At 44.6% G+C, this 10,598-nt stretch overlaps 1 protein-coding gene across 1 annotated transcript; it reads left to right on the top strand.

Moving 5' to 3' along the window:
* The first annotated feature begins 4,260 nt into the window (after nucleotides 1-4,260).
* On the top strand, nucleotides 4,261-6,448 carry HOXC11 (homeobox C11). The gene is made up of 2 exons (XM_071581792.1): nucleotides 4,261-4,936; nucleotides 6,216-6,448. Exons 1-2 carry the CDS (start codon nucleotides 4,261-4,263, stop codon nucleotides 6,446-6,448), a joined length of 909 nt encoding a protein of 302 aa, XP_071437893.1.
* The last annotated feature ends 4,150 nt before the right edge of the window (nucleotides 6,449-10,598 follow it).

Raw genomic sequence — 10,598 nt, 5'->3', positions numbered from 1 at the left:
CAGATTCTCACCCCAATGGGAGGGGAACCAAAAAAAAAAGGAAAATAGGAATGATTTATTGAGAAGAGTTCAAGTACAGGATTAACCTAAATCAAAATATAACTTCAGATGTTTACACAGCTCAGCCAAAGCCAATTTTCACCGCCCCGATTTTTGATTTTGGTACAGTCGCTACAATGTTTTTTTGGTCACGAAACGCCTCGAACATCCCCTTAAAATTCCTGTTAGTAACGCAAAACACAACTCCGAAGCCTTGAGCCGATTTGCCTGCTGAAAACGCTGTTAAATGTGTTAAGTGTTCGCATTATATCAGGCAAACGAGAGCAGACTCCGAGCAAGGGGGGATTGGCTGGGACGGGGGCTGGAAATGCTTTTTCCTTTTGCTTTTTCTGCCGGGGCACTTTGGGTGGGGAGAAACCTCCGGTGGAGATGCCAGGACGAATGTGGGTATTTCGAGATGTATTTGCGGAATAGGCACAAGGAGCTCGGGGTTGCCCCTTCCCCTTCCCCCTGCCTGAGAAATAACCAAATAAAGGGGAGGAAAAGTCCTCTACATTCATCTTATACACGCAGTCGTCTCAAAATCAACAAAATCAGACCTTTCCTCCCCCTTCTCGAGTTCCCCTGGATGTTTTTTTCCCTTTAAAGAACACAAATGCAGCTTTTCTTCATTTCCCCCCACCACGCTCTAACCTTTCCCATTCTGTAGGAAATGAAGGGGGTTTAAAAAAAAAAAGAAGGGATTGAAACGCTCTGGATGTTTTAAGGCTATGCCTGGAGTTATTTGTCCTTTTTTTCCCCCCCCTTTTCCTCTTTTTTTAAGGGCAACCAAAAGGAATGCAGCCGCCAACCTCATTCCGTTTTATGGTGGTCACTTTGGTGGTCAAATTCAAGTGCTGTGACTCCACAGCTGCCTCTTCTTTGCTTCCTCGCAGGAAACAGCCAAATCCTACCCTTTAAACTGGGTTTAAAACCCAAAGCGACACCAGGGTTTGGTTTAGATGTATTTACCTACAAAGGGCAATAAATTATTCACGCACCTAGAGGAGAGACGGCGGGTTGGTGCCACACGGGGGTTTGTTGGGCGCTCCTGGGTGGGGGTTTTGGGGGGTTCTCTGAGCATTGTTTGGGCTTCAGGAGCTGCTTGGGTGTTGTTTTTATCAAGGACACGCTCCAGTTCCTCTTCTGGATGCAAAGCTTCCCGCCCAGAGCCTTCTGCGGAATCTGGACTGGAATAAACAATAACAAAAAGATGCGTGTTTTAGAGCCTTTCCCCTTCCAAGCGGAGGCAGAAGATGCTCCACGCAGGTCGCAAACAGGAGGGAATTGGGAAAAAAATAATTACACTCATAAACAATCGCTTAACATTATTAGTTTGTAGTTAGTATTAATACTGGTCCATAAAAAGCCAAGTTTAAAAGATCACTGACACTTTAATTAAAAGTTTTGCCCAAAACGACATCCAAGTAATAAAAAAGGCGGATTACAAACCTGAAGAAATCCATCTCTACCGCCAGAGTTCTTGCCCCTATTTTTATATATATATTTATATATATATTCAGCAGCCAAACGGTGCATTAGAGAGGAAAACAGGTCTCATTTCGCAATTACAGACATATTTATATGTGCGTTCATCTCTCTCTCGCCACTCAGACTCATTCAGAGACACTCACACGCCCCGATCTCTTATAAAAAGGGTTTTATGGGAACGGCTCTTTAAATAGAAAATACAAAGCCAGAGAAGGGGGGGGAGGAAATCCAGAAATTAATGAGAATAAATGGTCAGGAGCGCGTTGTTCTCCTCGGGAGTGAGGAAGGCTCCAAGTGAGGAAGAGCAAAGAACCTGAGCATGGGAAGGGAATCCGCCATGTTTCCCTCCAAGAATTCCCAATAAATGCCTCAAAATCCAGGCGCGCCGCCCGATTCCCACTCCACTTTGGGAAGCTCTGCTGAAACACCACTGTAGTTTTTGCTCAGCAATCCTGAAATCTCTGCTCGCCCCCAAGGTACGGACTGGCGGGGCCGTTCTGGTACATGGAAATCAACTTTCGCCCCCTCCTTTCCCTGCATTGCGAGAGAATTTCAGGATATTTATAATTTTAGCCAGGCTGGAACCTCCGCCCCGTTCCTCGAGGTGCGTTTTCCTTCCCATTTCTCTACAACCGCCTGGGAATTAGGAAACCTCCTTGGATTAAAAAAGGGAATTACAGTTTGGATGATAGAGAATTAAATAAAACTGATTAGAAAAAAGCGAAGAGGTGGAGGAGCTGCCAGGGATGCCCAGCACCAAGAGGGACACCCCCGAGCAGGACTGGCATCCTCTGGGGCTCCTTTTTGGTGAATTGGTTATTTTCGGGTGTGTTCATATCTTATTTTTGTTCTCAGGGAGGAAAGCGAACACGCGGCAGCCGTCGAGGCTTTTTCTGCTCCTGAAATACAGGGCTCAAAAGCTGAGATTTGCCTTTCCCCCCTTCTTGTTCTTTGAATTTACTGCGACTCGATTTGACAAGATCCCCTATAAAAGCACCTCGCTCGCTCCTGGCGTGTTGGTTTTATTCGGAGTATTCAGACCACCACCAAAATTCCGGGTCACGGTTTAGTTCGGGTTTGCGTGTGGACAATTCAGTATTTTTATTTAATCTCTCCTTTTTTTCTCGGCGTTTTAAAATGGAGAATAAAGGAGGAAAATGCCGAGGTGATATCCTCTGAAAATAAGAGAGGATTAAAAAGGGGATGCGCTGCAATATTTCCATGTGTAGGTGAAATCAGCCACCTCTGCCCGGCAGGGAAACCTTTCCCACCTCAGACAAACGATTCCTAATCCAGGTGAAAACCCAATTAGCGCCCAATTGTTGCGGACAATGTTGTTCCTTCAGGGCTATTTGAAGGCGCCGGGGACAACCCGCGTCCTTCAGGTGCACCTTTGCAGTGGATCCACAGAAAGGAACCTTTTTGCTTCCCCAAATTCTATTTCTGCCGAGTGATTCTTTGCAAAACTCTGAAAATATCTGGCAACGCTTCGTTATCTCTGGTTTTTCGTCTCAAAATGCAGCAGGACTGAGAAAGAGGAGGCTCTCGGGGCGCGGAATAGAAGACAAATGACTTTAATAAGAATATCTTTTTTAATTCAGCTGGCAGAATAAATGATGAGAGTATTGCTGAAAGTACATTCATTGATTGACAATAAACAATTGCATTAAATATTCAATATGCCACTCTTACGTAATAAATATTTAACCAAACATTAAAGTGGGGTTTCGAATATTTATTAGGCATCGACTTAATTCATTTGTTCTATTCCTTGATATATCACTAATTCGATATCAAAAGTCATTAAGCCAGGCCTGCTTTAACTTTAAAGTTGGAAACTTCACGCGGTCCCTGTCACTGCCTGACTGGAATATTCTCCATAAAGCACGTCAGGCCGGTGATGGAGAGTTGATGTGCACATTGAGATCAACATAATTAGCGTATGTTAGAAGCTTGTTAATTAGCACCAGCCCCCTCGCTCCCGGATAGAGAGATGGATAGAGATTGACTTGTAATTTAGCAGCTCGGAATTGCTGCGGATTCCCGTTTATTGGGAAATGTTGGAAAACTTATTTCTGCACCTCCAGCGATTTTATTGAGCTACCTACAGCCTATCCAGGAACACGTCTGAGGATAGAAACAGCCAGAATAATAAATTATAATAATCAGCGTAATTAAAATATTTTTTTAAAAGGGTGGAAAAACACTGTTCGAGCTCCCTTAGACCCTCCCTCTCCCCCTCCTCCTCCCCAGCCCAAATCGCCCCCACCCCATCTCCAAACCCTGCTGAAAGCAGCGAGCGGAATCCAAATAGGAAGGAGAGGAGGGAAAGGGGGGGAAGGCAAGGGGAAAAAAAAAAGGGAAAAAAAAAGCAAAGGGAGGAAAAAAAAAAAAAAGCAGCAAGTTCCCAAGCCAGCCCTTGTACTTGTTCTGCTGTGGATGCTCGGAGGGGTGTGCCTTCGGGAAAATGAATACAAATCTGCAATTGATTTTCATAATGTTTCTGCGGTGTTTGCAAACCAATCGTTTGAACCTCTGAGATCTTACCTAAGTGAACCACTCCTACGCATCTAAGTGCTCCAAACTGATATATGACAATATCTACTTTGGATCACGTGTCCTCGGGAGCGACTAAGACGGATCGCGCGTCATCTCTCGCCTTCCCAAATTTTCTCCCCTCCGCACTTCGGATCCAAAACATCAAGCTATAGGAGCAAGAAAAGGAGAAAGATGTTTAACTCGGTGAACCTGGGCAACTTCTGCTCCCAGTCGCGCAAGGAGCGCAGCGCCGAGTTTGGAGAGAGGGCAGGTTGCGCTTCCAATCTCTACCTCCCCAGCTGTACCTATTACGTCCCTGAATTTTCAACTGTGTCATCTTTCTTGCCACAGGCCCCCTCTCGCCAAATCTCCTACCCTTACTCCACCAACCTCTCGCAAGTGCAGCCCGTGCGAGAGGTCTCCTATGGTCTAGACCCCTCAAGTAAATGGCACCACCGAAGCAATTACGCCTCGTGTTATTCTGCAGAAGATCTGATGCATAGAGAGTGCATCCCGCCTTCCACCATGACCGAAATGCTAATGAAAAACGAGAGCGTGTACAGCCACCACCACCCCAGCTCCAACCACCCGGCATCGACGGGATTCTACACCAGCATGAACAAAAACACTGTCCTGCCCCAAGGCTTCGACCGTTTCTTCGAAAATGCCTATTGCGGGGCGGAAAATCCGACTGAGAGCTGCCTGCAGAAGGGTGAGGGCAAAGTGGAGGCAGAGTCCCAACCCCACGCACTGTCATCCCGCGGAGAGCAAGGGATAGACCCGGAAGATGAGGAGGAAAACACAAACCCAGGGTCTTCAGCCTCGTCCTCTTCTGTCACCAAGGAAGGAAGCAAAAGCAGCAATTCGAGTAGGTAGAGCAGTAAATGGAAAGGTTAAGGGACTAGCCCGTGTGTTTTGTCGGTCAAATTTTATGTGGAGTTTTATAAGCATTCAAAGGATTTTATTATAACCTACAAAGCTCTTTCTTCCAACGAGAAGAATTTTTACGATGGGAAAAGCTCTTTGAAAAAAATGGAGATGTTAGACGCAGACACAGTATCTTAGAGTCTGTGAAATTTTAAAAGCACACCATCGTGACAAATATTAACTTTGATCATGAACTTACATGGGCATTTTAAAAGGATTTGGTCCCGGGTTGCTGAGGGTAAAAGGCAATTGGGCAGAACACCACTTTAGCTGCCTGTGCTTTTTTCAGGCATTAAGATGCATGCGAAGTGTTTGGGGCAGCTTTGGGGTGGTTTGTTGTGTTGTTTGGGTGTTGTTTTTTTAAATATATAATTAAAACTGTATGTTGAGTCCTCTCTCTCGGGGGAGATGAAGGGCTAGGGGGAGAAATCTGCCGAATTCGCAGGCAAAGCGGAGCATTTTCTTCCTCTTTTCTGTTTAAAGTGGCGTTTATTCTCCTCCAGGACCGGTGGAGCGTTTCGCTTTTGTCAGGAGGGGATTTTACTTACGTGGTGGTTTGTTTGGTTCTTCTGGGGCATTTTTTGCATGCACTCCCGTTTTCTAGGCAGTCTTGGAGCTGTTTTGAACGCTGAATCCAGGAACACTTTGCAAGTTCGTGTTCAGCGTGGGGCTCTGTTGGGAAGAGGGGAGGGTTGTTTTGTTTCCCTATTTGTTTTCGTGATGCAAGTGCCCCTTTTGCAGCTCAGATGCGAAGTTCTCTTTTACTTTGATTCCTTTTTGCGTGTGTGGCGAGGACTGGAGTTAATCAGAAACTTCTGCTGAACATAATATCTAGTTCCTCTAATTCCAACCTTGCTCATGCTGTTTCTGTCCAGATAACAGATTTGCAGCTGAGCGTGGGTTGTTTCCCCCCTTCCAACCTCCCTAAACTCTGCTCCAGCAGCTCCTGCCTCCCCTCCCAGGCTGGGTTTTATTTCAAAAAATGCCCGATCTGCCCCCAAAATGTCTGCATGTGAAATGTCTACGTTGGGCTGGGAGCAGTGGGAAAATAGTTACCCCACGGTCCTTAAGACCCTGTGTAACCTCACCTCTGCTGCCCCTAACAATAGGCTGAGGGTATCTCCCCCCTGCATTAATAATTGGAGTTCTGAAGCTGCTCCTGTCTCTCTGGTGTCCTGCATTTCCTTGGGATATTTACCCTGCCTTCTGGTTCTTTTAAGGTGCTCCCAGAACGAGGAAGAAGAGATGCCCCTATTCGAAATTCCAGATCAGAGAGCTAGAGAGAGAATTTTTCTTCAATGTCTATATAAACAAAGAAAAAAGGCTCCAGTTGTCCAGGATGTTAAATCTCACTGACCGACAGGTTAAAATTTGGTTTCAGAACAGAAGAATGAAAGAAAAAAAATTAAGCAGAGACCGCCTGCAGTATTTCTCTGGAAATCCCTTGTTGTGAACATCTTTTGAAATCCCCTCTGCTGGTGAAGTGTTTGTGTCTCGAGGAGGAACAGTTGCGAGCGTGGGTTTGCCCTTTGCGTCGACAAAGCAACCTCAAAGTTTAAGCCTTTTCATATTTGTATGTCTGGGGCAGTGCTGAGTAACAAAAGGAGAGAGATTTCCTTTCAGTTCCCGATTCAAGGACTTGAATTCCATGAACATTTTATTTAAGTCTTCTATTTTTCCTTTTTTTTTTCCCCTCCTGAACAGGTTGGGATTCCCTTTTTTTATATTATTATATTATTATTATTATTTTTATTGTTATTATTCTTTAGGCACCCTGTCCATTTGAATAAATCGCAGTGCTGTGTTACTACCCCGGTGATTTCAGTCTGCAGCTGTGTTATCACAAGAGCGGCCAAAGTCTCCCTGTAGGATCAAATCACTTCATCTGGGGTGAGTGTGTGTCTGTGTGTGTGTGAGGGAGCACACGGACATGTGTGCCCTCCTGCGTGTGTGTGTGTGTGCACATTCTCACCCAACCTTCTCCTCTGTGTTCTCAGAAGGATCATTATTTCCACCTCCTCCATCCACCCTTTCCATCTAAAAAAATACATATTTACAGAGATATGGAAGTGTGTGCGTGTAAATCCATTTCTGTCCATCTCTGTGTTCTCTCCAGTCTCATTTCTACATTTGGAGTCGGGAGTGGGGGGAAAATCCAGGCAAAAATACATTTGCTACAACTGCCTCTGAAGTGGTTTGTATATAAATTTTGTAGTGCTTTTATTTTATTTTATTTTTTTCTGGAAAAGGGGAGGCGAAGAACAAGAGGGAAAAAAATTCCTGAAGAAGACTAATAATTTTTAAAAAATTTCTTTGTGTATGTAAAGTGAGTCCCCGAGACACTCTGTGAAACTCTGTGGCAAATAAAGACATTGCAAGCTGTTCTACATTATGATTTTATTTGACCATTTTATTAGAATTTCCCCTCTTAAAAGCCTCTTTGCGGTCATTGTGGTGTGGGTTCCTTCCATAGGAGTTTAAATACCTGAATGCATATCAGAAATATCATCATCCATATTCATGGGACTCGCTGCAATCTGCTCTAATAGCGCCGGTATTAATCTGAAACCTGCACCTTGGAGCCCACGTTTGTGGGGAATTCATTGTATTCATCAGCGAACTGAAATTTATAGGATTTTTCTTGGCCCAGTAATCCTGCTCTGAATTTGGCTCCAGATGTCTTGCGCTGTTTTCCGGTTGTAGTTAATCTTTTTGCATTTTCACCAGAACAAGATATTAGTCTCCATTAAAAAAAAAAAAAAACCAACATAGAAATGAATGAAACTCGAATTCCACCGAGAAAGGAGCTGCATTTCCATGAGTCAAGGATACCTTATACCTACAAAGCACAAATGCAAAGTCAAGTCCTTAAATTCCTGCTTAAGGAAAACAAGTTCAACTCCCAGGGCACAAAGTGATTTTTCCCCCCCTCTTTTGCACAATGACTTTTTCTCGCAGTGGCCGAAAGCGACAACAACGTTGTGGAGGACAAAGGAACCCCCGACGATGCCGTTGGTGATGCTGTGCATGAATTTGGTGTAAATACAGCAAGTCGAGGGTTGTTTTTTTTTTGCGGGAAGGGAGGGTTTTTGTGTTCGAGGTTTGGATTCTCTGCCGTTTTCTGGTGCGATTGTGCACATGGAAGAGGGAGGGGTGGGATACGAGGGGTGAGGATAAACCCCCGGCAGCCAAGAAACAGCACATCACATTCCCATCCATGACCGTGTTCTTGTAAAATTCTCATCCTTGCTTTTAAATACAACCCTGTTGAATGAAAGAAACCCCTTTGATGGTGTCTTCTGATTTTATTTGACAACGGTAGGGGGAAAAAAAATTGATAAAGCCACAAAAAGGCTCTTCGTTTGCACCATCCCAACGCCCCTACGCACCCCCCGAGCAATTAAATCCAAAGCAACTTCGAGCTTTCGTGATAGACCCGTCCCGCTTACGCCACGATATGATCTTGAAAGGATGTTAAGAGGGATGTTTCTCATTAAAAGAATGGGAAAGGAAAGGGAAAAAAAAAAAAAAAAGCTGAGCGGATGGCAAAACGCTCCTTTATTTTCTTCTATTTATTTTTGCAAAGACCGAGGGCTGAAAGGACTCTTGTCCCGGGTCTAAAACCTCGCCCGAGATTTCTATTCAATAAACCAGGCATGAAGAGGGGGATTTTTTTTCCGGCTAAAAAGTAAAACAGCCGAGATGAAGGTCGGAGCCATCTTCCTGGCAGATGTAGCAGCGCGGCCAGACCCGCCCGAGGAGGGGCTTCTCCTCCGAAAAAGAACCCCCAAAACCCACAAGAAAAGCACCTTTCTTTAATGAGTGTTTGCCAAACCTTCCCAAGGTTAGGAAAACTGAAGAGAGGTGCAATAAGGTGAATATCGGGAGGTCAGAAGAGGCAGTTAATGCTCCGTAACAGCAGCGGCTGTCCGGACAAAAGCGGCTAGTCTAGACATTGTAATAAAGACTGCAGCACTAAACAGCTTAATTTTTCTTAATTACCCCGTCTGGCTAAAAGGAAAAGACTTCCGCAGTAAATAGTAAACAAATAAGAGAGTCTTGCCCAGGGATTTTTTCCCTCCTCCCTCTCCTCTCTCTCCCTCCTTCCCTTTCTCTCCCCCCCTCCTTTTCCAAGGCTCCAGTTCAACTGCAGCACAATGAAACTGTAGGCCTAGTTCAAAGTTTTCGCGAGCTAAAATGGAATGCCAGTTGTAAAATCCAAGTTTATAGACCATGTGGGAGTTTACAGCAGCATTAAGCATCAGTGCCATGTAGGAAAAGGGCTGTTAATGTTCTGGGGAGGGAGGGGGGAGCTCGGGGGGCACTGAGGATGCTTTGGGTACCACAATGGGGGAGCGGACAAGCAGAACAGAGTCGCGACATGTGTATCGCGCCAGCGAGCACCTCCACGGAGTGTTGATACGCGGCGAGGGCCAGGGGAGGGTCCGGCTCCCATTTCAGCGCCAAAAAAAAAGCCAAAAATTGTCCTTTTCCGAGGTGGGCCGAGGGATGCAGGGGTGGGAGTGAGACCCACAGGAAGAAAAATGTGAATATATGATGTCTTTGAACTTCAATAAAGTCAAGTCCATCACCTTTAACCCTTTTGTAATAAAGCGGAATCAGAGAGGGTCGCGGCTGCGCGGCCGCCCCGCCCCTGGGGAGCCGGAGGGGTCGGGCCTGGGGGGGCCCCACATTTTTCCCCTGGAAAAAAAAAAGCCACCCCACACCGTAGTTCTGAACCCCGCGTGGCGTTTATGACGTTTAATATTTAACTCGGGCGCGCAGCATTTAATGCATCTCGGAGCAGGTTTAACACACACGGCGCACACTCTTTATTATTGGTATAAAGCTCTTGATATCTCAACGCATGAAGAGTTTTTATAACTTTGTTTGGCGTAAAAGTTTTACAAGTTTTTCCCCCCTTTTATTTATTTTTTTTTTACCTTTCCTAATTCCCACCAAGCATTTTGGGGTTTCCATCAGCTTTATCCTCAGCCTGGGATGTCCATCACAACAAAGCCTCCCTCATAGGCTGGGATCTCGCTCTGGGTTCGACGTTAATGACACCCAGACTAATTACAAAAGCCCTCTCCATGTGACGTACAAACACACCAACCCAACCTGTTTCCTATTGCTCCCTGGATTTCATACACAACATATTGGAAGCAGCTCTGGGTGACTTTGTGGTGAAATATTGCGGAGTGAGAAGGAGGAGAGGGCCCGGCTCCTAATTGGCTTCTTGCGGGATACTAATGCTCACTTGCCTTGGCTTCTAGTCAAAGAAAATGAATTCTTAAAAAAAAAAAAAAAGAGAAAAAAAGAAGAAAAAAAAAGAAGAAAAAAAAAGGAAAGGAAAAAGAAAAAAAAAGGAAAGGAAAAAGAAAAAAAAAGGAAGGAAAAAGAAAAAAGGAAAGGATAAAAAAAGGAAAGGAAAAAGGAAAAAAGGAAAGAAAAAGGAAAAAAGAAAGAAAAAAGAAAAAGAAAAAAGGAAAGGAAAAAGAAAAAAGAAAAGAAAAAGTGAAAAGGAAAAAGTAAAAAGGAAAAAGAAAGAAGGAAAAAGAAAGAAGGAAAGGAAAAAGAAAATAGAAGAAAGAAAAAGAAAC

Source organism: Pithys albifrons, unplaced genomic scaffold, assembly GCF_047495875.1.
Source record: "Pithys albifrons albifrons isolate INPA30051 unplaced genomic scaffold, PitAlb_v1 scaffold_42, whole genome shotgun sequence".
NCBI lineage: Eukaryota > Metazoa > Chordata > Aves > Passeriformes > Thamnophilidae > Pithys > Pithys albifrons.
The sequence above is the reverse complement of the archived record's forward strand: the minus strand, read 5'-3'. Positions and strand labels throughout refer to the sequence as shown.

Excerpts from the sequence above, each read along its gene's own strand:
- HOXC11 (XM_071581792.1), top strand. The coding sequence starts at position 4,261 with ATGTTTAACTCGGTGAACCTGGGCAACTTCTGCTCCCAGTCGCGCAAG. Across the intron at positions 4,937-6,215 it reads AAGCAAAAGCAGCAATTCGA|GTGCTCCCAGAACGAGGAAG; the intron begins GTAGGTAGAGCA and ends GGTTCTTTTAAG.